This window comes from Artibeus jamaicensis, unplaced genomic scaffold, assembly GCF_021234435.1.
Source record: "Artibeus jamaicensis isolate MK-2021 breed Jamaican fruit bat unplaced genomic scaffold, CSHL_Jam_final contig_354, whole genome shotgun sequence".
Classification (NCBI taxonomy): domain Eukaryota; kingdom Metazoa; phylum Chordata; class Mammalia; order Chiroptera; family Phyllostomidae; genus Artibeus; species Artibeus jamaicensis.
Window position 1 is genome coordinate 6596234 of NW_026521803.1, and position 26923 is coordinate 6623156.

Genomic DNA, 26923 nt, shown 5'->3' on the forward strand with positions numbered 1-26923 from the left:
CACTCTTTTCCATCGTACTGGACTCACCCCCAGCTGGGTCAGAGAGAGGCTAGATGCCGTTTCTTACTCTTACATCCGTTAGTTCTGTGGATGCCACAGAATATAGCTTTAAAAAGAGGGATAGAAAGGCTCCACTCCCCCTCCAAGAATGTTGTGACAATTAAAGAAACAGTTACCATAGAAACGAGGGAAAAAGTCACCCTACAAGTACAAAGAGTTATGCTTGTTGGCTAAGCTGTTTCTGCTCTGAATTTCAACAACACATGGCTATTCTTCTGGTTCCTGCTAAATCCAGTGTTTGTGAAACCAGATCAGAAATGACTGAGGTGCTCAATAGACTGAGAGAGCTTTTCAGTGTATGCTGATGGCTGTGCTCCTCTCTCCGCAGCTCTGCACCGAAGCCCTGAAGAGCGGCTGGACCAGGTAAGTTATTTGTGTGATAATGAACCTGACTCTTCCACCTGGCAGCACGAGAGGCTCAGCAATGGAAAGGAACCAGGATCAAGAGGCACTAAGAAGGCCAAAATTCTTTCACGAGCAGTCTGGGGTGTAGAGATACATAAGAGGCATTTCAGCTTAGGCCAGGCTCTTCTTCCAAAGATAAGATGTGAGGTGATGGCCAGGTGGTGCAGTTGGTCGGAGCCAAAGTCCCATACTCCAAAAAAAGGTTGCAGGTTTGATCCCGGTCAGGAAACATACCTGGGTTGTGGATTTGGTCCCTGGTAGGGGAGCATACGCGAGGCACCTGATCAGTATTTGTCATATCGATGTTTCTCTCTCTCTCTCCCTTCATCTTTTTCTGAAATCAATAAACACATCCTTGGGTGAGGATTAAAAAAAGGATAGACATGAGTCCTAATTAAGAATCATAGAACATCAGAGTTGAAAGAGACCTTGGAGACCACTGGTTTCAAGCGCCACAGTGTGTAAGCAGATTCCACTGGAAATCCACTCTTTACTACCAGGAACAAGCATTGATTGAGCTTTTAGTTGACAACCTCCAGAAGCAGCGAGCTTAACTTTATAAGGCACTTCTGCATTGTTGGAAGGCTTCAAGTGCTGGAAAGAGCTTCAATGTCTGAAGCCCTTTGTTTTCATATAACTTTCAGTCACTGGTCCCAAATCTTCACAGAGTTTCCCAGAGCCAGGCTCTTGAGACAGCCCATCTCTTCCTCTGGGCCGTGTTCTCTCCAGACTAACCACCTGCCCTTTTCTGCTGCCTCCCTCCCGCGTGGTTACTGAGCCCTGGGAATCCTGGTGTCTTCCTCTGGGTAGACTGGTTGTCAGTGACCCTGGGTTCTGACATAGTACAGGACGCAAAGGGACCATCATCTCTTCATCTAGTCAGTGTGAATCCATCAGTGCAGCTAAAGGCGGTGCGTTTGCCTGGGATAAGTCACCAGGCTGTACACGACTCTAAGTCTGTCTGGTCTGTGCAGCAGGTGCCTCAGCATCCCCTGGAGCTGGTCAGAAATGCAGACTCTCAGGCCTCTCCCCAGACCTGCTGCATCGGAATCTTCATTTTAACACAACTCCTGGGTGATGCGTGTGTGTTTGAGGGGGCGGAATTCTTATGAACCCCTCAGCTAAATACAGGGTGGTGACCGAGAATTTGAAGGAGGCAGCATGATGAGGTGGAAAGAGGCTTACACATGTGATGGATTCGAAATTGAATCTTACCCCTCATTGCCTGCTAGTATTTGCTGTGTGATCATGGGGAAATTGCTCGACCCCTCTGATCCTCGTGTTCTTTCTCTATAAATAGGGAATAATACTAACTCGTGATTCCCCTCAAAGTTGCTATCTGAAAAGGACCAGCAGTCAGGATTCATAGCAGGTGCTCAGGACATGCTGGCACCTTCCCTCTCGCACATACCCAGGAAAGGTCGGCACAGCCGTATCTGGTGAGTCAGAGAAGGCTGAGGGCAGATTGCAAAGGTCTCCCACCCCAGGAAGCCCGCACCCAGAAGCTGAAGCTCTCACCTGGGATGGAAAGGTGTTTCGTGCTGAGCGGAGGGGAGAGAGTGGCAGCAGGTGCCTGAGTGTGTGTGGTGTTCTGCAGGTTCTTTTGTTGGCCCAGAGGGTGGGCACAAAGTAGAGGGAGGACCTCAGGTTCTGTCTGGAGCAGCAGACTTGATGTTGAGTGTGCATGGCAGAGCGGCTGGTCAGCAAGGGAGAGGGTGCCAGCGTCGCCTATGGTGGTGGCACTTCTCGCATGTGGCAGTGTCATAGTCAGGCCGACCATACCTCTTCTGATGAACAAAGCAACTTCAGCAGTCACGGGGACAGTGTGGAGGCCCAGGTCTGGAGAGTAGCTGGGTGTCAAAACAGACTAAGGGAGCCCCTGCAGTGGCCAGCTATGATGTAAAGGAGACCTCTGCTGCTCCCTAGTTGTGTGAGCAAGGCCCCTGCACCACGGGGTCCCTGTGGCCGACTACTCGCTGAGTTGATTTGGGATGAAGTCCTCTGGTAAAGGACCGTACTGACTGGGATATTTTATCAACTCTACTCTTTTCATTCAGAGTGTGACAGGAAGGCTCACTCAGCTCTCCTTCTCAGTCCGCACTCTCCTCTTTAAGTCTGTGGCTTTCTCATCCTTAATTCTTCTTTTGTAAGAAGAATTTATTTATTTTTAGAGGATAAAACAGGGATAAAGAGAGGGAGGGTGACATCAATGTGTGGTTGCCTCTCGCATGCCCCCTACTAGGGACCTGGCCTGCAACCCAGGCATGTGCACTGACTGGGAACTGACCCAGCAACCCTTTGCTTTGCAGGCCTGTGCTCAGTCCACTGAGCTACACCAGCTGGGTCATCCTTAATTTTTTTTCATGGCACAGCAAAAACTTAGTTAATGTTATTAAAGTCTAATTGCTCTTTCCAGTTTCTTAACTTCAGGTCAGTAGGTAATTTATAGTCATTGCCCTGTGACAGTGAGAAAAGAGATACTATTTGTAGGATTATTCTCAAGTGACTTGCCTGAAGATTGGGAAGGAGCAAGAAGTTACTAGAACATATGATCTATGAATTATTGACAGAGACGGTCACTTCTGCAGAGAATCCAGGTATCCTTGCTAAGTCAGGGCACATGAACTATCAAACGAAATTTTACAGGTTTAAGGTAAAAGTTGGTGCTGATCTGCAGGATGACATCCGTAGGTGCCGACTCATCAGAGACATAATTGGACCTGAGAAGACTTTGGTAAATATTTTCTCCTCCCATTGAGAAATAAGCAGGCTCACAGGAAGTCTTTGTCCAGGGCCAAACTATAGATTTCAAATAAGGATTAAAAAGCATTAGGAGTTTTAAAACTGAATGCCGGAGGAAATACAGCTTTGTGGTTTTGTTACAGCAGGAGAATTCTTTTAAAAATGAACAGTTGCAGGGGCTCATGGTTAAAATTTTTTTTATTCTTCAGAACTAGTTAAGATCAGGATTAGGTATAATTCCTTCTTGCTAATATGGATGCACCTGAGCAAATACTTCTCCCATGGGTGCCCCACTGTGCCCCAGGGAGATAAATCATTTAATTTCTTTTCTTAACAAGTCCCACATGTAGCTCATCAGGTAAGTGGGTCTCAGGGAGCCATTGTTGAAGAAATGCTGGAAATTTGACTGAGATATATGAAAGGATCAGTATTCCTAACTGTGTACTTTTGAAAAAATATTACTATGTGTAAAATATTTTCATAAAAGGAAGTCACAATAAGATGTTTTTATGATGTTTCAGAGACTTGTTTCCTAAGTTAAAATAGAATTTTGGAGTCCTTGACCTAGGATCAGATGTCCCATTATTGATACGTGAATTAATGCTACTTTTTTTTCTTATGAGGTCATCATCATCTAAATTATTTATAATAGTTGATTCTGGGCACTGTCCCATAGAGCACTGTCCTCTGGTTCTCACAGTGCTCTATGGGGCGCTCTTACCACACAGCACATTCTCCTAGAGCAGCAGCTTTCAGCCGGTGTGCCACAAGAACAGTACTGACTGTTTAGTCAGGGGCACTGGCCTCTTTTCCCTTAGATTGTCAAATAATGGCAATTAAAATGACAACAGCCAACACAACAATAGCCATCTAGTGTGAATACCCTGTCTTGAACCAGAAATATATAGGTCATATAATAGAGTTGCATCTTATTGGTCATGTTGCATAATAAGGTTGTGTCTAATTGGTTAATTCTTGGTGCCAGAAATACTTATGTACAAGTATTGGCACCTGATGTTTTTTAAAGCTTTTACTTATTTATTTTTAGGGAGAGGAAGGGAAGGCGAAAGACAGGGAGAGAAAAATCAATGTGCAGGAGATATATTGATCCATTACCTCTTGCACACCCCCAACCAGGGGTCCAGCCTGTACCTCAGGCATGTGCCCTGACCAGGAACCAAACCAGTGACCCCCTGGCTTGCAGGCCTGCACTCAATTTACTGAGCCACATCAGCCAAGACAACACCTGATTTTTTAAAAAGTCACTTTGGAGCAAAAAGCGTAGGTAATTACTATTATTTTTTTCATAAGTTAATCAAAATTATATCTATTTTTTGGTGTCCCATGGGATTTTAGTAATTAGTTTGTGTGTGCCTTGAGATGGAAAAGGTGTGATATTGCTGTACAAGAGATGGCTGTTGCTGAGTCTCTCTGAAGGAAGTGTGATAATGTCAGGGGTGGAGCAGCCCTTCGTTAGTTTCTGCAGACCCAGCACCTGGCTCCCAGGCAGGGTCTCTGCACAAAGAGAGCTAGGGCCTTGGAGTCAGGGGCCTAGACTTGAACTCACTCACCATTTACTTGACTTATTATTCGTAGGCAAGTTACTTTTCTGCATGTCAGTTTTAGCTGTAGAGTGGGTTCATATGAACTGTTTCATAGAATTATTATAAATATTAAATGAGAAAAATGCATAAAATGCCTAGTGACATAGATACTAAACTAATGGTGGAGTCTGGTTATTTATCACTATGCCAGACACATGACAGGCAGTAGTCGATAAATGACCACTGACCAAACGCAGTATTGGCTGTGTATGATTTAGAATGTGGTCAGACAGTTCTCACAAACAATGAACACTGCAATGCAAATGTATTTGGGTGGCATCTTTAAATGCAGACTGGGGACTTCTGCCAAGATGGAGGCATAGGTGGAAACACATTGCGTCTGCGCACAACCAAATCTAAAAACAATAAAGTTTTAACAACAATAAACGAAACCAAACCGCACAGAAAATTGACAATACGGAGTCTGAAAACAACCAACTGCTCAGCTAAACTAGTGAGAGGGGCGAAGCCAGCAGTGGAGCGGGTCAGGCAAAAAAGATCCCCCAACCCGAGCGGTGCGCAGGCAGCTGAGGGCGCGGATCCCAGGTGCAGGTTAGCTACGGGTGGACACAGGGAAGAGGCGCGATTGGCTATCTGTGGTCGGTCACGCACTTGCGTGCAGATAAACAGGCGGGAGCTAGAGGTGAGGTGGACTAGGACAGCAGAGAGGACCACCATTGCTCCCTCTCTGACCCCATTCCCACATACAGCATCACAAACCGGTGACCTGGGTGGCCCCGCCCTGGTTAACAACTAAGGCACCTCTCCTCATACATAACAGGCACAAACAGATAACAACATGACTCAAGAACAACACAGAGCCCCAGAGCCAATAAATCTAAGTGATGAAGAAATAGCCAAACTTTCAGAAGCACAGTTCAAACTTTCAGAAGCACTGGTGATCAGGATGCTCACACAGAACTGGTTGATTTTAGTTACAAATTAGAGGAACATATGAAGGCTAAACTAATTGAAATGAAGGGTAATGCACAGGAAACCAATAGTAATGGAAAGGAAACTGGGACTCGAATCAAGGGAGTGGACCAGAAGGAAGGAAAAAAATGACCAAACAGAAAAGAATGAAGAAACAAGAATTTTTAAAAAATCAGGAGAGGCTTAGGAACCTCCAGGACATCTTTAAACGTTCCAACATCAGAATTATAGGGGTACCAGAAGGGGAAGAGGAACAGCCACCAGTGGAAAACTTATCCGAACAAATAATAAAAGAGAACTTCCCCATTTGGGCAAAGGAAATAGACTTCCAGGAAATCCAGGAAGCTCAGAGAGTCCCAAAGAAGTTGGACCCAAGAAGGAACACACCAAGGCACATCATAATTACATTAGCCAAGATTAAAATGAAGGAGAGAATCCTAGAAGCAGCAAGAGCTAAGGGGACAGTCACCTACAAAGGAGTGCCCATCAGACTGTCAGCTGATTTCTCAAAAGAGACCTTACAGGCAAGAAGGGGCTGGAAAGAAGTATTCCAAGTCATGAAAACCAAAGACCTACAACCAAGATTGATCTATCCAGCAAAGCTTTCATTTAGAATTGAAGGGCAGATAAAGTGCTTCTCAGATAAGATCAAATTCAAGGAGTTCATCATCACCAAGCCCTTATTATATGAAATGTTAAAGAGACTTACCTAAGAAAAAGAAGATAAAAAAGATGAACAGTGAAAGGACAGCAAACTCACAGTTATCAACAACCACACCTAAAACAAAAGCAAATTAAGAGGACAGCTAGATCAGGAGTGAACCATAGATATGAAGATCATGTGGAAGGTTAGCAATAGGGGAGTGGGAGGAGAAGAGGGGAGAAGGTACAGAAAATAAGTAGCATAGACTGTAGGTAGAAAGTAGGGGGGAGGATAAGAATAGTATGGGAAATACAGAATCTAAAGAACTTAAGACACGTGTTCATGAACTAAAGGGGGGGAATGGTGGGGGAGGGGGTGTGCATGGTGGAAGGGAACAGAGGGGGGGAATAGAACAAATGTAATGGCATAATCAATAAAATTAAAAAAATATATTAAAAAAATAAAAAGAAGTCAACAAAAAAATAAAAATAAAAATAAATAAATGCAGACTGGGTGAGAGCTCCAGGGCCAGTGAGCACTTGCGTGGGCCCAGCCCAGGGCACTTCTGGACATCCCCTCCAAAGACAGACAGTACAGTAAGTCCTCACTTACGTTGTCGGTAGGTTCTGTGACTGTGGGTGAGACGATGTGTAAGGAAACCAACTTTACCAAAGGCTAATTGATATAAACAAGAGTTAAGTTCCTGCAGCATCTCATAATTTGAGGACTTGTAGCATCAGGAGCCAAAATTCTGGGAGCGTGGCTGCATGCTGGTCCTCCAAAGATGGAATGTCAGCCTCCCTAGGGGAGTCTTGCTCATCAGTTGGTGGTACTAGTGACAGTGTTTCCTTTCTGGGAGCCACACCCCTGCAGCAAGGTCAGCCCCTGGCAGACCTCACCTCCCAGGTCTCTCCTTACAGATGATGGATGCCAATCAGCGCTGGGATGTGCCCGAGGCAGTGGAGTGGATGTCAAAGCTGGCTGAGTTCAAGCCACTGTGGATTGAGGAGCCAACCTCCCCTGATGACATTCTGGGACACGCCACCATCTCCAAGGTAGAAAAAGGGCAGCTGCTGCTGTCCTGTCACTGCCACGTTATTTTCTGTTTGGTTTTCCAGAATGGTCACAACAGAGCTTAAAATTCTTTTGCCTATGCCCCTTCACCTTTTCTGATGAAGTAGGTAAAATATTTGTTCACTTCAGTTTATCAACTGCCCTTATTTCTATTTATTTTGGAGAAAGTAAATGGCTAAAAGTTGAAAGGCTACCAACTATCCTGTCAGTGTTGACATGGTTCTCATGACTACAAATAGAAATCTGAAGTATTGACATTAAGTATTTCACTCACTGAGAATAAAACAAAAAATGTGGATTCGTCTGGATGACTCAAAAGCAAAGGCTTGCTCAGCTGTGCCAAGGTCAGGCCTCCCCAGGAGAAGGCTGTCTGCCTGTTTGCCATGCACCAGGGCTCTTCTTCCACAAACCCGCCCTAACTGGGGGCTGGCCATTCTCCCTTCCAGGGTTAGGAAGAACCTGATTTGTCAGAACATCTGAGAAACATCTTATCTCTCAGAGAGTCTCCCGTTAGCCCAGCTTACAGCACTGATATGTAAAACCAGGATGCCAGCTGGTTAATTTAGAAGGAAAATTGTAACTTCTGAGAGACCTAGATCTTGTGTCCTCTGACCAGAGCAAGCTCCATGAGTAGCCATATGCAATTGAAGGCTACTGGATGAGTGAGGAATCGGGGCGGGAACTGGTTATGGGGTTCGAGCATGTGGTGACCTCAGACTGAGGTGGCCCAACACATCCATCTTTGCAGTGCAGCTATACCTGCTTCTGTCTGGCCCCAGCCATGCTGAGGCTTAAACCTCCCCAGACAGTACTTATGCAGGCCCCACTAACATACACCTCTGACCCCACTTTTATTTTTCCATCTGATAACCTTTTCCCACCACGCTGTGCCATTGGGTCAGTACATTCCTTTGGCTTAGAGGCCAGTCCCAGCGGCTTAGGAGCCTGGGAACAGTTTTTTTCTCCTTGAGGTGACTTGGCATTGCTCTACCTTCCCCCTGCATGTGCTGCTCTTAAAATTTCCCTCTGAGCCCAGTCTTAGTCCCCAGTTCCAGGACCGACGCCTCATTATGTACCTGCATGAAGTCGCAGGTCCTACTGGGATGTGGGGTCCATTTCTCTCAGTAAATCAACATAAGATCTCCATATTTTCGACACTACGAAAACCTGTGTTTAAGGAATGCCCTCCAGTTTCCCCACTTTACAGCCTGGCTGGGGCTCTGAGTGCTGAGGGCAGTAGAAAGAAGGTTCGAACCTCTGCCACCTGGAGAGTCTCCTCAGAAGCTCTTCTGGGATTCAACCCTCCAAGTGTTTGTTTACATGGGGGAGGCCGTGCCCTCAGGACGCATCTGAAGAAGGGGAGGAGAGGAACTAAGGCTGGGGGGAGCTGAGCGAGCCAGCACAGCGGGGCCATGGAGGGACCAGTGGAATGGGAGTGCATGGTGAGGGCTGTGCAGATGGCAGGTGCGGGGGGGCCAGGTTATGGGTCCACGTGCTCAGAAGAGGCAGCTGAACATAGCACGGCACCTGACAGTCTTGAATGAGAGAATGGGAATAAAGACGGTTTGACTGGTAGCAGTGTGTAGGATGGGTGACATGGGGGCTAGGAGAGGTGAGGAATGGGCAGAAAGAAAATGGAGGTTGGGATAGGGGCCAGGGGGCTTTCGCATTAAGGGGGGTGGAGGGCAGCTAGAATAGGGCAGGTCAAGGAAATAGTTAAAGGAGAAATAGAATTTGGTATCTGCCCAGAGTTAGAAACATGCTTTAAAGATGGTAGGATGAATAAGTCAGATGGCTTTTCCTCCCCGGCATTCCTCCTTCCTCTCCATCCCCATTTTCTTTTGAGATAAAGGACCCAGCCTACTTAAATTAGGAGTTTCGGGAACCATAAGCTGTTGGTGCTAATGGCACCTTGGTGACCAGCTGCTATAACTCCTAACTTGTGGGTAGTCTGTGACTCACTCAAGTCCACACATCTTGTAAGAGACAGGCCAGGGAGTGGAACTGGGGACACCTGGTTCCTAAATTAAGAATTTTCCTGCAGGGAAGTCAGCCTACCTCTGGCTCTGGAGACATCTGAAGTTTCAAGCCCTGCTCCACAACTTTCTAAGCTTTGATCTAAGACGGTTAATACACCTGTGTGCCTTTTCTCATCTGTGAAATTGGGATCATGATGGCTTCTATCCCGCTGGGTTGTGATGAGGAATCAGTTCAGTCAGGGTTTTGTACAAAGCCAGGTAATAAGAGCCCAGAAACTGTTAGCCATTAGCATTGATACTGTTCCCTAAACAATGGGAAAGCCAGGCCAGGGATAAACCAAAGATGCCTGAGGACAGTGCGTGGCAGTGCAGTCCCAGTGGAGCCTGGGGCGGGCGGTGTGGGCCGAGAGCCCAGGTGGCGGGGAGTGAAGCGGCTTCAGGGGGGAGGACAGAAAGAGCAGCATCACCCGAAGATTCCAGTGCCTCACCCGCTGAGCCCAACCTATGAAGCAAGATCTATAGCCACCCACTGAGCTTGAAGGGACAGGATTCTAGAATAACCACTGAAGGGGGGAATAAGATGGGAATAAAGAGAGTGGTGACCTATGAGAAGGACTCAGCCAGGGGCTGAACTGCTTGTGTCTGTGACAGGACACAAGTAGCTTGTGTCTAGAACCTGCAGGGCCAGAGCCAGGAAAGGAGCAGCACGTGACAAGTGCCGTCTCTCCCCTCCGCAGATGCAGGCAGCCCCTCCTGTGTGCTCGCACTTCCCCTTGACTGCCTCGTGCCACTCCGAGGCAGGACATTGTTTCTTCAGCTCTGAATAGTTCAACATTAAATAAATAGCTCTAAATTTTTAATCACTGAATGTTCAGTTCAAAAGCTTAGGAAAATAACACCAGGTTGCCTTGTATTTTATAGGCATTGGCCCCATTAGGAATTGGTGTTGCCACAGGAGAACAGGTAAGTGACATGTCCTTGGGGTCAGTGCACCCTGGCCACCTAGTGATGACGTTGTCATGTTAGGCTGTATCACTCGTTGTATCTTGAATTGGGAAATTTTCATAATCCTAGAAATTGGGTCATTTTATAGCACTTCATTAGAGTGAAGAATCAGATATAGTCACAAGTTTCTGGATTATTCTAAAATTCAATGACTAAGGTCATTCTTATCAAAGTGTCTAATGGAAATTTATAAGGCAGCAATTTAAACTTGCTATTATTGCAAGGGCATACAATGCACTGTGTGGTTCTAAGAAAGCCAGCTTCCAACTTGAGTAAACATTATTGCGTTCACATTTTGTGCTTACAAATGAAGCACAAGTGTGTGTCCAAACCTGTGGCAGCCGGCCCACGAGCCAGGCAGGGAGAGGGAGCAGAGTCTCGGTTTTCCAGCAGAAGGAGCAATGCTGCTCTGCTGTGGCTCTGTTTTGATGTCCGTGCCATCTGCTCATGGCCATCACCGTATTTCATCCTGATGCCTCATTTCACTATGGTGGTTATTCCTTAAAAGATTGTAAGTGGTGTGACTTCACATGACTCACGCGGTTCCACCAGCAGACTTGTAAGAAGTGAGAGGGAAGTCCCCACCTGCGCAATCAGAGCACGCCTAATGCCAAGTGAGAACAAAGAATACACACAGGGCAGGCGTTCTGAAGGTCACTAATGAGTGACTTAGAATTGGTGTGTTGCCAGGTTTAGAAATCCTGAAGGCCAAGGCTGATTCTTCTGTTGGTTTTATTGTAATTCTATTTCCAGTGCCACAATAGAGTGATATTTAAGCAGCTCCTACAGGCAAAAGCCCTGAAGTTCCTCCAGATTGACAGCTGCAGGCTGGGAAGTGTCAACGAGAACCTCTCAGTACTGCTGATGGCCAAAAAGTTCGGAAGTAAGGGCACAGCAGCCTGCAGACCAAACCTCCATTTCCCCAGCCATGAGACACCTGTGGTTCCCTATGTAGTTTGCCATTTTTTTTTTTTTCTATCTTTTAGGCCTAATCAGGGAATCTTTGATGATTTTTATCTTGGAATTTCATCCCTAAACAGTAACAAATGATTTAATCACTTGCAGGCAGTAAGAAATACTGTAAGCTTGCACCCCTTCCCTCTCTCTGCCCAACTCTCGGCATTCAGTAGAAACCTGCCTTCGTTTCAGTTCCTGTTTGCCCCCACGCTGGTGGAGTCGGCCTCTGTGAATTGGTGCAGCACCTGATTATATTTGACTTCATATCAGTCTCCGCAAGCCTCACAAACAGGTGAGTAATATGACATTGACTTCGGCTGTGTACTTCCCTCCAGGCCAGATCTTTTAACTCTGCTCTTGTGACCGGAGGCACTAAGAACAAAGGCCAAGTTCATTTTGCTTCCACTTCTCCACGTGGGGCAGCAACAAGGAGACCTAGCAGTGAAGTATTTTCTTTTAGAGGGGTAGGTTCTTGGTAGCAGAATCACTGTTTAGGAGGTAAGCTTTCAACCGGATGAAAACCGGAACTCCTTCCCCAACCAGCGCCTGTTTCTTCCTGAAGCCCCGCTCTCATCATAGGTGTGTTCCCCACTCTGTCCAAGCTCCTCTTCCTGAGTCTTCCCTGATTTGGTCACATCATTATTATTTAGTTCCATCTGATTTATCAACAGGCCCCAGGTGAGCTTTAAATTAAGACAGTCTCCTTTTAGTTGTCTATACACATATGGATTTATTATACTTTTTTCTCTTGGAATTAAATGCGGTGTCACAGAAAGATCACTAGAAATATATAGTGAAAGCAAGAGAACATGCATAGCAAAGGTAAACACCAAACAATTTAGGATTGTGAGAAAGGAATGAGGCTGGTCAGGGTATATAGGGAGCTTCAGCTGTAAAGTACTGGTTTCTTTTCTACGCTGGATAGTGAGTAGGCACATGCTGCCTTTTAATATAAGTATTTTACTTTTTTTTTTTTAAAGCAAGTTGTCTTTTTTTTTAAAAAATATTTTATTTATTTATCTTTAGAGGGGAAGGGAAGGAGAGAGGGAGAGAAACATCAATGTATGGTTGCCTTTCATGCGTCCCCTGCTGGGAACTGGCCTGCAGGGAACTGGTCTGCAACCTAGGCATGTGCCCTGACTGGGAATCGAACCACGACTGTCTGGTTCGCAGGCCCACACTCAATCCACTGAGCTACACCAGCCAGGGCAGTATTTTACTTTTTAAAGAATTTTATTTATTTATTTTTAGAGCAAAGGTAAGGGAGGGAGAAAGAGAGGGACAGAACCATAAATGTGTGGTTGCCTCTCATGCACCCCCTATTGGGGACCTGGCCCACAACTCAAGCATGTGCCCTTGACTGGGAATCGAACCGGCAGCCCTTTGGTTCACAGGCCAGCACTCAATCCAGAGTCACATCAGCCAGGGCTGTCAGAAGTATTTTAAACTATAAAAGGTAAATCCCCAAATGACTCATGGACAACAGTGTGGTGACTGCTGGGAGGAGAAGGGGACTAAATGGTAGTAGAAAAAAATACAATAAAGATTACATTTTTAGAAATCCCTAAGTTATTCTGATTTTGCCCCTCATTTCAGTTCCTGAAGACAGAACCAAGGTGGGTTCCAACCAACTTTGCAAGGTTCCAGTCTTGAGAGATAGAAACAAAGGGTCAGCCCTGAACCACCATGCACCGTGACCCCAAAGGGAGTGGGCGAAAGTGGCTCGTGCCACTCCTGAAAGCAGACCTCACTGCTCAGGAATGTCAGTGTGCAAGTAGAGAGCCACAGGCAGACACTGTGCTGTCACATCTCCACAACTCTGCTTTGTAATTTTCTGTGTGGGACACTGTCCGCTGTTCAGCCCTCAAGGCCTGAGTGTCTCTTCCAGGGGGCTAGTTCTTCATCTGTCTACAGATTATAGGCAGCAAACAGTAGAGTCGATGACTCAGCACATATGTCCACTGAAACCACGAGACCCTCTCTAGCCAATTCCTTTGTTTAGCCCCCACACAGGCACATGCCTGCCCCTCACAGCAGCTGTCATCAGCTGATGAGTATGGGTAGGCAGCAGAGTTAGGCCACTTAACCGGGTCACAAAACCAGAAAGTGGCTGACAGCAAATTTGAACAGGTTGGTCTCATCCTAAAACCTGTGCTCTTCTAAATACCCCATTTAGTCACTTTAATCTATTCATCTAAATTTTGGCTAAAGTCACCCACATAATCCCAGATCCTAATGGAATCACCCAAATAATCCCAGATCTTCATGGAGTCTAAACTGACTCCTTTTGGGGTCATTAAACCTTTAGTTAGTTAAAAGACTTCACAGTTCAATTCATCCAAGTCCCCACACTGCTTTATTTCATAGATGAGAACCTGAGGCACAGAGGTTGAGGGAAACATAAGCCAAGGCTTGACCAAGTCCACCCTTTCTTTTCTTAAAAGATTTTATTTTTAGAGTGGAAAGGAGGAAGAGAGGGAAACATCAACGTGTGGTTGCCTCTGTGTCCCCTACTGGGGACCTGGGCCACAACCCAGGCATGTAAGTGCCCTGACCGGGAACTGGCGATCCTTTGGTTTATAAACCAGCACTCAATCCACTGAGCCACACCAGCCAGGGCTACCCTTTCTGCTTTAATAGATGGCACGAAGTGAATTATCTAACTTGAGGCATTATTGCCCCACCTGATCTCTCCCTCCTAGGATGTGCGAATATGTCGACCACCTGCACGAACATTTCAAGTATCCTGTGATAATCAAGAATGCTTCCTACATGCCTCCTGAGGTGAGGAAGGTCTCCCTGAGGAAGCCACTGCTGTATCGGTTCACATGAGCTAGACCCTAGAGCACAAAGCTTTTACTTTTTAAACGTTTATTTTCATATCTAGAAACAAATGGCTCTTTAGTCTGTCAACCTCAAATTCCCAAGACCTGAAGGGTCAGGGTGTGAGGTCAAGGTCAGTAAAATTTTCACTGACAAGCCTTCTCTAATGTCAGCCTTTCCTCACAGGCTGAGACCTTAAAATGTGCACTCCTTGTGCAAAAAACCCCAAAAAACCTGGCACCGACCAGCAGATTAGTCAACTGACGAGTTTTAACTACAGCTGTGTTATCTGGGCCATTTATCTTCAACATTGTCTAGATCAGGTCTCATTTTCACACACAGGGGTTGACCTATCAGAGGAAATTTGATCAGCCACCAGTTCTGAGAAGTGGCCAATGCAGTGTCCCTCTCAATTTTAAACAACCAGAAAATTTATCCTAAAAATATTAATTGTTGTCTCTGGCATAGATTTAAAAGTGTTTATAGAAGCAGCAGAAACACGGAAATGCTTTTTGTTCCAGAATGGTTACTGGCACTGCGCCATTTTTGTCTCATAGGAAGCTGGTTATTCCACAGAAATGAAGGAGGAATCTGTAAAGAAACACCAATATCCAGATGGTGAAGTCTGGAAGAAACTCCTTGCTGCTCAAGGAAATTAAGTGTTCTACCCTCACACCCATGTTGTTTTTTTTTTTAATGAAAAGGCTTAAAATTTCTTGGGTATGGTTTTACAAAAATTGGGGAAGAAAATCATCACACCAATGAAAACAAATTCAGCTGAAAGTCACATTAACCTCAGGAATCAGCTCAGCAATTATTACTACTTCTTTTAGCAAATAAACACATACTCTTTTACTTAATCCTTAAACCAATTTAGATTTAACTAACTTGAAATCCAGGAAGATGCTCTTATAAGATTTCTATCGAATGCTGGTACCCAGGCATTAAATTGTACTTTGAAAATAAGAATCTGCTTAATTTGTTGGAACGATTCCTTATTCTATCTAACATGTCAAAAATTAGCAGAATAAAAATAGTTCTGCAGCACCGTGGGGAATCTGGTTGCCACACACACCCCGAGACGCGCCTGAAGTGGCAGTGCATCTCTTCCAGCTCAGTCTGTGCCCGTTACAGAACCCACACCACACCGAACGAATGAGGTCCAAGTGCTATTTCATACAGTTTTTTATAACCTTTAAAAAAGCCTTTATCTGAAATCACTTTTACTAATAAAATGTAGTGAGAATTAGATAAATCATAGAAAAAAATTTAAAATAGTTTAGTGAGCATTTCTAAGACACATGCTAACTAACCTTCTCAGCAGCATCCAGACAAGAACACAGCATGTTTATTTAGGAAGGTTCAGTTCCTGTTTTAAGTAGAACTGTGCAGAATGACAATAGAGAAGTAAAAACAAAAAACCCAGAGGAATGCAGAAAAAATCTTTATTATAACAATATATAAAACAAATAAAATTGTATACACTGATAACCATACCAACTATACATTATCATGACTGATATTTAGCTTGCTCAAATTTGAGAGAAGCACTTTAATTCTTGAAATCATTAACCCTTATGCAAACATGGGATTGAAATGCATGTAGATTTGTTAGGAGTGTGTGCATTTTCACTCTTCTCACTTCATTCATAGTCTCAGCATTTGCATATACCCTCACTGGGTTGTTAACCAAACTCAAGGCCTTTTATCACTTAGCAGAACCTGTATTTGCCAGGGGCACCAGTCTTAAGTTAATGAATAACTGACAAGTTAGCAACTGATCTTGCACCTAGTTTCTTCTTACTTTTAGAGCAAAAAAAACTTCCACCAAAGCATCCAAACTAACCCCTAAGAAGACTTGACAGTATCCTTCAAACATCTCCTTTAAAAGCAGTCTAAACGGCCATTTCCATTTTAATAGTCGGATGAGGATTGTACCCTTCAATCTGAAAGTCTTCAGCCCTGAAGTCATCGATTGTCTCAACTTTTCGAAGGATTTTGAGCTTTGGGAAAGGCCTTGGTTCTCGCTGAAGCTAAAAACAACATAAGTGGGGAGATAGGCAAAGGGGACAATCAAAATAAACTTAAAAAGAAAGAAAAGGAATCATCTAAAAAAAACAAAGCTAAAAGAAAAGATAAAAACATAAGACCATTATTTTGCTGTATCTACCGCTTCTTTAATTCTGCTCCCCATGTCCCTTCATGAAATAAGTATACAGCATTTTATCTACACAGTGTAATACTGGAGATGTCTTTCCCTTGGTTATGCAGTACTGCTGGAGCGTAACTAAGCGATGCCCTCACACACATGGAGAGAGTATTTTGTGGAATCATTCAGTGTCAGGAGCCTGGTAGCTCACCAAGTGTTAAGTCCTTATGACTGATTGCTCTTGGTAAATTTATGAAGGATGAGACACAGTCTTGTACTTTTTATCTGTAATTCTTGGTAGGCACTCAGAATGGTTTATATGAGTCCCATAATCCCCATTCCAACGGTCCCTGGCAGAAAGGGCAAGGAAAGGTGACATCTGTTGACAATAGAAAGGGATGCACAGGGGTGATGAGGGTGTGGACACAGGTGTCCTTACGTTATTCTGTCCAGCATGACAGGGACAGCCAGAGAGAAGCATCTGGGTAAGCCTTGAAGTCACCCTCCAAGTCAAAGCAGACACATTTCCTCAAAGGAGCTTCCTAAGCCTGGACCTAAACTGAAAGGGCCTAAAATGGTTTTGCTTTGCAATTAAAAAAAAAGATTTTATTAATTTATTTTTTTAGAGGGGAAGTGAGGGAGAAGAGGGGAGAGAAACATCAATGTGTGGTTGTCTCTTGTGCACCCCCTACTGGGGGCCTGGCCTGCAACCCAGGCATGTGGCCTAGACTGGGAATTGAACCAGTGACCCTTTATTTCACAGGCAAGTACTCAATCCACTGAGCCACACCAGCCAGGACTGGTTTGTAATTTTAATCTTGGGTCTCTATGCACAGATACTCATTGTATTGCTATTTCAAATCATCTGTTGGGGCCCTGGCTGGTGTAGCTCAGTGGATTGAGCGCAGGCCTGCGAACCACACGATCGCAGTTCGATTCCCAGTCAGGGCACATGCCTGGGTTGCAGGCAGGTTCCCTGCAGGCCAGTTCCCAGCAGGGGATGCATGAAAGGCAACCGTACATTGATGTTTCTCTCCCTCTCTCCTTCCCCCTTCCCCTCTAAAGATAAATAAATAAAATCTTAAAAAAAAAAGATAAAATAAAATGAACTTAAAAAAAATCATTTGTTGGCTGCTACAATTTACAGATTTGAACAGATTTTTGAAAGTTCCGATCTAAATATTGTATTTAGCATAAAATTTAGGCAGAACGTTTGCATTTAAATTCTTCAAGTAAAAATCTGAGTTGCATGCCACCTCTGGGAAGGTCCCAAACTCCCTGGTCTGAATGTGGCTCTCCCTCCCTGACACCGGTACTTAGTCCCCCATCCTGTATGTCACATTAGGTGTTTTGATTGCTGAGACATGTCACTGCCTTGTCTCTGGCCACCTGACGCCCACCTGTCCCTAAACTGAACCCCTGCAGTCGAAGCAGGTCACTTTATCTCTGTCATAGCACCGAGAAGAATTCAACCTTTTATCAAGAAACTCAACCAGTCTTCAAAGTGTGATAAATAATTCTTACCTGCATTTTCAGCAGCTCAATGTGATTCAGGTAAATGTGTGCATCTCCCAAGGTGTGTACAAAGTCACCTGGCTGAATGACACAGGAGGAAGCAAAACGGTAAGTGTTCTCATTTTAATCCCTTTACAACACATCATCACATCATTTAAAAACATTATATAGACTGGGCAGACATCCCAAAGCTTTTCAGAAAATAAAGAATTTAACTAGTGTTGCTTTTAAGAAAAGTTAACTCATAAAAGTTATATTATAAATAACCTATATAAACCTGTTCATACAGACCACAAGGACAGGAAAGTTCCATGTAGACTTACAAAGTCAGTCAGTTCATTTCTTATTTAAAACTAATAAGAATTCTGTGCAATTAGTTTTTTTCATGTTAAAGAATCCAAGAGCTCAGCACATTAAGCAAGCAACAACCCTCCCTTCCTAAGCATCACCCACCTTTAGGCCTGTGATGTGTGCAATCATGTAGGTGAGCAGGGAGTAGCTGGCAATGTTGAAGGGCACGCCCAGGCCCATGTCTGCTGACCTCTGGTACAGCTGGCAGGACAGCTCACCATTCACCACATAGAACTGGCAAAGGGCATGGCACGGAGGTAGGGCCATGAAAGGAAGATCTGAGGAGCCGGCACGGACAAAAATAAGGAGAGGTGGTGGTTTTAAAGAACACAGCTATTGACAAAGTAAAACAGGAGCAATGCACAAGCCTACTCATAAGAGGGGGGGTGTCATGAGAAAGAGACACTGGGCCATAGTGCCCCCCAGGACCCACCTTCCCCTCATGGCAAAAGCAGGCTGTTCCAGTCCCAGGAATGGCACAAACCTAACAGGGACCTGTCCATTAGCAGGAGCTTTCTGTGATGTGTGTTTGCAACTGAAGCAACAGCCTCCCACCAGAGCTGAATGAACTATTTGCGCTACCTTTACAAGCATGAACTCATTTGCAGAGGCTGCAGAAAACTAGGGTGTTGGAAACACCCTTCCATATTCCAAATCTCTATTGTGTATGTAGATATTCCACCTGGAGTCTTTATTACACCATGGTAAAGCTTAATTTTAAAATACCATTGCTAAAAGTATTAATATCAAGGTAAAGGAATCTAAAACTTCATCTACCCCAATTTAAAATATTAACACCTTACAAGTATTTTTTTTATAGGCTATCTGAAGGTGAAAACATGGCCAAGTGTGACGTGCCCAGGGTCACCCAAGCAGCCATGGGGCTGGATCAGTTCCCAGGACCCGCCTCCCACTGGAGGCCCCTGCACAAGGCCTCGTTGCCTCCCTACGTGCTAATCATACAGTGAGGACATGAGAGGATGACCAGGATGCTTTCCACCTGTTGGATTCCAAGCACACAGGATGATTCTTCTGTCATCAGGGTTGGTTTTGATAGTGTCGATCACCTTTTGCAGTTGGTCTACTCCTTGACCTGAATAATCTGTAGAATTACCAAAAAGAGAGTATGTGCACACGTTTATCACAACATCTTGTGAGATGGCTTTACACATTGTCTATCACACTGTCCTTCCACAGTCCCCCTCCGCTCATGGTTATAAAGCAGCCAATGGGCTCCATAATTTCCCAGATCTCACTGGGATTGAGATCTGAGTATGTTGAATTTAACGCCTGGTCTAGGCTTCTAGGTCTGCCTTCTGGAGCCACAACAAAGTCTATTTTTCTTCCTATATAAAAGTCCTTTAAGTATTTGATTGGTCATGGTGTCACCTCCTCCCCCATGTCAACACTTTCTTCCAGTGGTCCCCAGAGGACTTAGTGTCTATATCCATCAACCATTTTCGTCATGCCTCATGGACATGATCTTGTTTATCTGTGTCCCACAGAAAGTACTAGGTCTTAAATAGAACATACAATTCTGTACACAGTAAAGACTAACAGAGGACTGTGGATTCCTTTCTGTGACCTTGACAGTATCCTTCCAACACTTGCACCTAAAATTACAACTTAGTAGGTAAATGCCAAGTCATCTGTACATATCAGGAAACCCCTACAATTATTGTACCACTTTTGTACTTTTCTCCCATTTCTGGTCTCTGGACTTTAATTTCTGGCCTACCTTCTAAAGCAGAACTAAAAGCTGCGAAATGCAGAATCTCACATTCTCCTCTGGTTAAATCTCCACTCATTGGGGTCACACTGTTCTAGTCCTGCAGTTCTTAATTTTTTGGAGGAAAGCTGGACACAATCAGTTCCGACAAAGGTAGCATCAAAAAATTTAAAAAGATGAACTGCGATGGAACAGCTCTGTATCTTGACTGTAGTGGTGGTTACACGCCACATGCTAAAACTGCATACCCACACGTGCTGATGAATACACACGAAACTAGAGAAATCGGATGAGCTCCTGTGGACTCTGCCCATGTCAATTTGTACGAGATGTTACCTTTGGGGTAAACTGGGTAAAGGGCACAGGGACCTCTCTGTACTTGAAGTCCTAACTATTTAAAGATTAAAAATTAAAAGTACACACACTCCTACTGAAGTCCAAAAGCTGAGCATTCATGCAAAGTTAAACTGAGGCCATGATTTTATTAGGCCCCCTTAAGCGACAATAAAGACTTGAACACTAGGCAGGATTTAAGGCACGATTTAGGCAGGGGAGCAGCTTCATACCCTGAGGTGTCTTGGACAGAGGTTGCAGACCACTTACCTACAGAAATAGTTTGGCCCACACAGCACTCTTTAAAATTTACATAACATTAAATGTTCAATTTTAACCATTTTTAGGCTTGCAATCAGTGGTATGAAGTACATTCCCAATGTTGCGCAACCATCACCAGCCTCCACCTCCAGATTTTCATCTCCCTAAACTGAAACTCCATACCTTTCAAGATTAACCAGCCCCCGCCCCTGGCCACCACCATCCTATCCCTATGAATTTGCCTATTCCAGGTCTGCCCAGCACTTCAAAACTTAATGAAGTTGCCAACATTCAGCTCTCAAGATAGCACAGAAAATGCAGTTTAGGCTTTAACTGAAGAATTAATGACAGTATCAGGCTGACATCTCTTCAGCTGGCTGGAGATGTGACTGCCCCCTTTGGGTGAGACTCATGCTCTCCAGGTGGCAGGATTCTGCCCAGCCAGCAAACTGTCACCTCCTGCACACACTATGTATACATAGAGAGACACATTTGCTTTTGTAACCTCTTAGGGATAAGTGGGACAAAGGGGCAGACTCGAGCTGGACTCAGCAAGTGGCACCAGCGAGTGACAGGGGGAGGTGGACACTCAGTAGTGATATGTTTCACCTTCCTCCACCACCAGGGTGGAGAGGAGATGGAGACAGAGAAATGAGTTACCACATCAGCGCCACCTACAGTGAAGGGTGGCTCAGTGTTGAAAAGGGAGATCAAAGCCAATGCAAGGCAATCTCTGGGTGTTTAGTCCCCCAGATAACCTTCCTACCTTATTCCCTGAGACCGCAACCAACCGTGTCATTATTTGCTAATGAAACAAGGCACAGAAAGTGCCGAGCACCCGATAATGCTAATCACTGAGAATGTGACCTCACCTCCATAAAGGTGTAGTTGCAGCTTTCTGAACCTGAAATAGCTTCTCACAAGGTTCAAGTTATGTATCAGCTTGCCAGACACTGGCTTCTTTTCCCCCACACTTCACCTGAAACCTTGGAGCTATGAGGGGCGCTCAAATATCTGAGGCAGCTCAGTCTCCTCACCTGAATCCATATCTTTGTATTCTGCCCCAAAATGCCTCCACTGAAAGCCATAAACTGGGCCTAAATCTCCCTCTTTTCTGCTAGAGAATCCCAGGCTGTCCAGGAAGGCACGGGACCCGTTGGCATCCCAGATTTTCACTCCCCTGGCTGACAGTTCATTAGCGTTCGTGGACCCCTGGAAGAGATGGGAGAGCAGAGCAGGTGAATTCACTCACCCGGACTTTGGAACCATCCAGGCTTATCCACCAAGAACACCTACCAAGCTGCCGACAGGCACTCAGTACATCCCTACCCAGCCTGTCCTTTAAAAAAAAAAAAACCCTCACCTGAAGATATGTTTATTGGTTTGAGAGAGAAACATCGATTGGTTGCTTTCCATACATGCCCCCACCTGGGATCAAACCCACAACCTAAATATGTGCCGTGACCAGGACTCAAACCCACAACCTTTCTGTGTACGGGACAACGTTCCAACCAACTGAGCCACCCAGCCAGGGCAGCCTGTCCTATCCTTAAGTAGGCTGGTCCCACCCCAAACTTTGGAGGGCCTTCCGGTCAGTCTGATCCCTTCTCTGGAACCACCCCCTGAAAAATTTTTTTCCTGTTCCTCTCGATGAAATTTCCTAGACGACACACCTCCAAATCCTTTAATTATTCCCACACCATCTAGTGGTTCTGTGTTTCTTAACTAGATGTGTTCTCCGTCCAAGGATGATACCCAAAATAAAGAATTTAACTAGTGAATTTAATGTTTCACATGCAATCTGTTGGGAGTAACTTAGATCTGGTATATAGAATATTTCTAGTGACTGGCCGAATCAGCACTAGCTTTTCTGGCAAATGGATGTCACATATCTTATATATGCCATTATCGAGTTATGTTTATCCCAACCTATACTTGCCTAGTTGATTTGTTTTTGCCAAGTACAGGCCTCATGTTCACTTTTCTTATATTTCATCCTATTAGATTTGGTCCTTGTCATCCTAACCTGTATCCTGATTGTGCATCTAGGTCAAGGACAGACACCACTGGCTCCTGGTATCTTCAGGTATAATGTGCCATAATGGTTACAAGCAAGACAATGGCACCACACGACCTGGGCTCTGTGCCTGCTTTCTAACTTCCCTTCTTTACCTTGATAAACCACAACAGCTCCTCCAAAATACCCTTCCAGAACACACGTTTGGTTGTCAGCAGAGGAAATTCATCTGAAAAACAGTTTGCCATATAATTTCAAGATGGGAGAGCAGCACGGGCCATCCAACTTTCTCTGTGGAAGAAAACTTCCCCAGAACCTTAGGCCCTGGAGTGACTATAGGAACTACTGGAAAACTGCGACTCCCGCCAAGGGGGAAGCCCTGATCTGGGTGGAGCTCCCAGGCTGCAGGGCAAGTCAGCAACACAATTCAGACCGAGACTGCCCTCCTGAGCCCTGCACCCACCAGACACAGACGTTCCACACAGTGAGATGGGGACAGGGAAGGAGCACCATCCACTACCCTGCTGGCAAGACTCCTTCGCAGAGGTGTGAGGACAACATACAAAGCATGCCTCCGGAGAGCCTGTAGGCTCCCTGGGCTATCCCATGATTATCCTGCCAAAGAAAACTTGCTCAGGGGCCAGGGATAGTATATATCACCCTGGTCAAAACTGAAGAACAGTTCTTAAAGATCTGCAAAGCAAATTAACCTCTATGTTTTAGGTGTACCTAAACAGTAACTGTTTCAAGACTTCATATACATGATCCTATTTACTCTTCAAAACAATCCTCCCAGAGGCATCTTTGTGATCTCCATTTCACAGTCACCAGGAAGGAATACAGAAGTTTGCACCAAGAAACAGAAAAATAAAAATGTAAAAGCTTGTCTCTACTCAGCTGTACAGTTGATATCCATGTAACCAGGATAAATTTTTCAAGCACCTCATTTTATCATTATTGCCTGAACATTATTTCCCCCACTCCAAGTACGAAGTAAGTTGCCCCAGGTCTAAAAATAGGAGCTGGAGTTGAAACTAGGTCAGTGGTTCATTTAAGGCCGTAAGACCCTACGCAAACCAGCTCTCTAATCCACGTCTCAGTTTTGGCGTCTGGGGAGACTGGGACTAAACCTAGCCCGCCCCCCCCCCCCCCCCCCCCCCAGGTTTCCCAGCCGCAGCTCCAAGCCCACTAGGGCGCCCTCCAGCCCGTCCCTGGCGAGACCAATGTCACCTCTCAGGCTGTAGCGCGCCTGCATGCCGAACACCGACAGGGTACCGGTGCCGGTGCGGTCATCCTTTCGGAAGCCACTACGGAGAATATGCTCAATCTGCCCAAGGTACTGCAGCTCCCCGTGGGGCTGCGGCTCGGCGCATTGCTCCCGTGAGGCCGGCGGCGATGGCGGGAGCGGCTGCGGCTGCTCGGAGCCAGAGGCTGGCATGTCGCCAGCGCAGCGGCAGGCACACAAACAACGGTCGGCGGGCAAAACGTTCGGTGCTCAAAACGGTCGGTGCGCAAAACGTTCGGTTCGCAAAACGTTCGGTTCGCAAAACGGTCGGTGCGCAAAACGTTCGGTTCCCAAAACGGTCGGTGCGCAAAACGTTCGGTTTGCAAACCGGTCGGTGCTCAAAACGGTCGGTGCGCAAAACGGACAAACCTCTTCCGAGCGCCTTTTTTTCCCGCCGACCCTCCAGCGACTCCGCCCCTTCCTGCTCAGTAACGTCCGGTCCTTCAGCCCCTGAGGTCGCGGAGCCATGGCGCGGGGGTGGGGCTTGGGAAGCCACAAGCTTCCCACCACGGCCGCATAAATGTAACCGGTTTTAAAAGTTGAGAACTTTGCTTGGCTGGTATAGCTAGCTCATTGGATTGAGCGCAGGCCTACCAGCCAAGGGGTCGCAGGTTTAATTCCCAGTCAGGGCACAGACCGGGGTTGTAGGCCAGGTTCCCCAGTGGGGTCCATGTGATGATTCTCCTCTTTCCCTCTATATAAACAAAATCCTTAAATATATAAATGAGAGCTTTAAGCCCAAACCTGTATCTTGCCCGGAAAGGCCGCTCTACTTGGAAAGTTTCGGTTGGAAAGTTTCGGGATCGAACCCAACGTTCACTGATTAAAGGGGAGTTTGGAACAGTCTCCAAGTATTGGTGAGTCCAAGTATTGGTGAAATACTGGAACAGAACAAAACCTTGTTATCTGAGCTGATTTCTTAAAACTGAGGGAGCGTGCTAACAGGGGATTTGCATTTTCAATTCTTCCCCGTCCTCATTGAAGGCCCAGCTGGAGCAAGTATAATAAGGCAGCGTATTTACATGGTTGATGACAACCAGGAGTTTGTAAGTTTTTAATACAAAAATTGCAGTTTTAGGGAAATGTTTATAATATAAACATGGTGGGTGGGAACTGGTTGATAATGAGTTTAAAATGTACTAATATGGAAGTACATACAAGTATAACAGGGTGCAGCCAAGGGGGGCAGCAAATAGGGATAAGAACTCAGAATGATCAGGAAATATTAGAGAAAAATATATGTATGATGTCCTCGCCCCCCACCAGTCTGAGTTGGGGGATGGGACACAAGGAGTGGGGCCATTGAGAGATGTTTTGTAGAGGAGCAGCATTAAAGCTAACCTCTGGCATGGGCATTTAACATATCTATAACCTTTAACTGGTTTCATAGATATGTTAAGTAGCTGTGGCCAGGCTTTGAGCCAGGGGGATGGGAATGACTCTAACCCTGGATGTAACTGGGAAGCAACTTCCCCTGGTTACAGCCCCTGCATGAAAGCTTGGAGATGATTGGCTCCATGCCATGGGGCCATGCCTGCCTAGACTTACTAGGGCAGCCCAATAAAGCTAGAAGGATAAAGGATTGCTGGCAAGTGTAGCCGACTGTAGGAGGAGTCAGAAAATGGGGCTACAGAGGAAGATTAAGGTGGAGGATTTAAACCCAGGTGCAGCAGCCATACCCAGGTCAGGTCTAGGAGGCTTTGGAAGAATGACACCACGCGTCTTGGGTGGGAGTTAGGACCGCACGGGATCTGGGGTGCTCCCTTTTGCCTCGTGGCTTGGGCAGCTGGAGAGACTTCGGCTGGAACAAAAGGGGTGAAAGGATTCTTGCTGGTGGGCCATGAGAAAGTGGCTTCGGAATAACTGGAGATCGTGGAGGTGACACAGCTGATGGTGCCGGGAGCCTGAATAATGGACTTCTACTTTTCCTGGGATAAAGTACCCCAGTCTGGGCAAAGGGGAGAAGGAAGGACTGTGTGTTTGTGGATATTCTAAAGAACTTTAGTATTTTAATGACATTAAGTCATTACTCTAAGTCTATATAACTTTTAAATAAGTAATTCCTCTCCTTTTGACCAACCTCTGGCATTGAGAGACATCTTTCCTCTGGCAGCCAGCAAAGTAAACCTAGTACAGGGAGGGGAACCCTCAGAGGAAAAAAGGGGGGTCTTTTTGGTAATAATATATCATTCACCCCCCCATCTGTTCTATAACTCAAGCAGTCTTTAAATCACCAAGTGTTCATTGAGCACGTAGATGTTCAATAATTTATTGCTGTGTCTGGGGTAATGAAGAATAAGATGTGGGCTCTGTCTGACACATTTTAAACACTATTTCTCACCATTCAATAGTCAGTGGTTTGTTTTTATTGTCTTTTTGTTTTTGTTTGTTTGTAATCTCAAGTTTGTTATCTGTGCAAGTATTAATGGAACTTGAATGCCAGGTTCTTGAGTCTCAGTGCCATAGACATGAGCACTGAACTCAGTACAAGATCAAGCAGATAGTTTATTGGAAAGAGCTTGTGCACTAGGAAGTCTACCAGAAAAGAGAAGTGGAGCTCCCCGAGGGGTTCTTGTGGCTGGCTTACACAGGGGCCCTGGGTAGGGTGTAGGGGCTTGAGAATTCAGATGAGGTCAGTTGTCCCAAGATCCACAGCAGGTAGCTGTTGATCCCAGGGTAGTTAGTTACAAGATGTTTTCTGTGGTCAGTGGACCACCCAAAGAGCCTGCAAAATAATGCTTGCGTAAACATTCTGGTTATCATTAAATTGACAAAATGACTATTTTGCAGAACAACATGTTAAAAATGATGTTATTATTATACATTCTTTCCTTTAAAGATGTGGTTAGGTTACTTTTAACTACAGAATTTTATTGAAAGTAGGGAGTCATAGGCCTCCAAGATGGGATTCTTTTAGTCAAGATGGTAGTCCAGTGAGTGTTACCCCTTCCCCATCTCACAAGTTTCTGGATTCTTTCTGCTAAAGTGCACCTCCCAAACTCAATGTTACCATTTTTAACAGGAAAACAGAGTGGGGGGAGATAGTATTTTTCACTGG

The 26923-nt window shown here is 45.3% G+C and overlaps 2 protein-coding genes and 1 long non-coding RNA gene across 7 annotated transcripts in view; 2 read left to right on the forward strand and 1 right to left on the reverse strand.

Moving 5' to 3' along the window:
• ENOSF1 (enolase superfamily member 1) overlaps nucleotides 1–14918 on the forward strand; it is a 34443-nt gene extending 19525 nt beyond the window's left edge. For all 4 annotated transcript variants that reach the window (XM_037156567.2, XM_037156565.2, XM_037156570.2 and 1 more), the window contains 8 exons: nucleotides 389–423; nucleotides 3112–3199; nucleotides 7308–7442; nucleotides 10362–10403; nucleotides 11199–11328; nucleotides 11595–11694; nucleotides 14105–14186; nucleotides 14783–14918. In XM_037156567.2, the coding sequence (XP_037012462.2) occupies nucleotides 389–423; nucleotides 3112–3199; nucleotides 7308–7442; nucleotides 10362–10403; nucleotides 11199–11328; nucleotides 11595–11694; nucleotides 14105–14186; nucleotides 14783–14884 (714 nt within the window). In that variant the 3' untranslated portion in view covers nucleotides 14885–14918. The remainder of the gene's footprint in view (nucleotides 1–388; nucleotides 424–3111; nucleotides 3200–7307; nucleotides 7443–10361; nucleotides 10404–11198; nucleotides 11329–11594; nucleotides 11695–14104; nucleotides 14187–14782) is intronic.
• Nucleotides 14919–15656: 738 nt separating this feature from the next.
• Nucleotides 15657–24231, reverse strand: TYMS (thymidylate synthetase). The gene is made up of 7 exons (XM_053664150.1): nucleotides 23811–24231; nucleotides 22736–22809; nucleotides 21601–21775; nucleotides 19241–19342; nucleotides 18343–18518; nucleotides 17899–17970; nucleotides 15657–16258 (listed from the first exon to the last, which is right to left on the reverse strand). The coding sequence occupies exons 1-7, from the start codon at nucleotides 24016–24018 to the stop codon at nucleotides 16121–16123; spliced, it is 945 nt and encodes a 314-aa protein (XP_053520125.1). The 5' UTR covers nucleotides 24019–24231; the 3' UTR covers nucleotides 15657–16120.
• A 41-nt stretch (nucleotides 24232–24272) lies between these two features.
• The window catches only part of LOC119057694 (uncharacterized), a 34563-nt gene continuing 31912 nt past the window's right edge, over nucleotides 24273–26923 (forward strand). For both annotated transcript variants that reach the window (XR_008391388.1, XR_008391387.1), the window contains exon 1: nucleotides 24273–24722. This is a non-coding gene — a long non-coding RNA (uncharacterized LOC119057694). The remainder of the gene's footprint in view (nucleotides 24723–26923) is intronic.

Coding starts and splice junctions, on each gene's coding strand:
- TYMS (XM_053664150.1), bottom strand. CDS start 24,018: ATGCCAGCCTCTGGCTCCGAGCAGCCGCAGCCGCTCCCGCCATCGCCG. Junction 22,810..23,810: donor GGCGCGCTACAGCCTGAGAG/GTGACATTGGTC, acceptor ACTGTTTTTCAG/ATGAATTTCCTCTGCTGACA. Junction 16,259..17,898: donor TTGAGCTGCTGAAAATGCAG/GTAAGAATTATT, acceptor TGTTGTTTTTAG/CTTCAGCGAGAACCAAGGCC.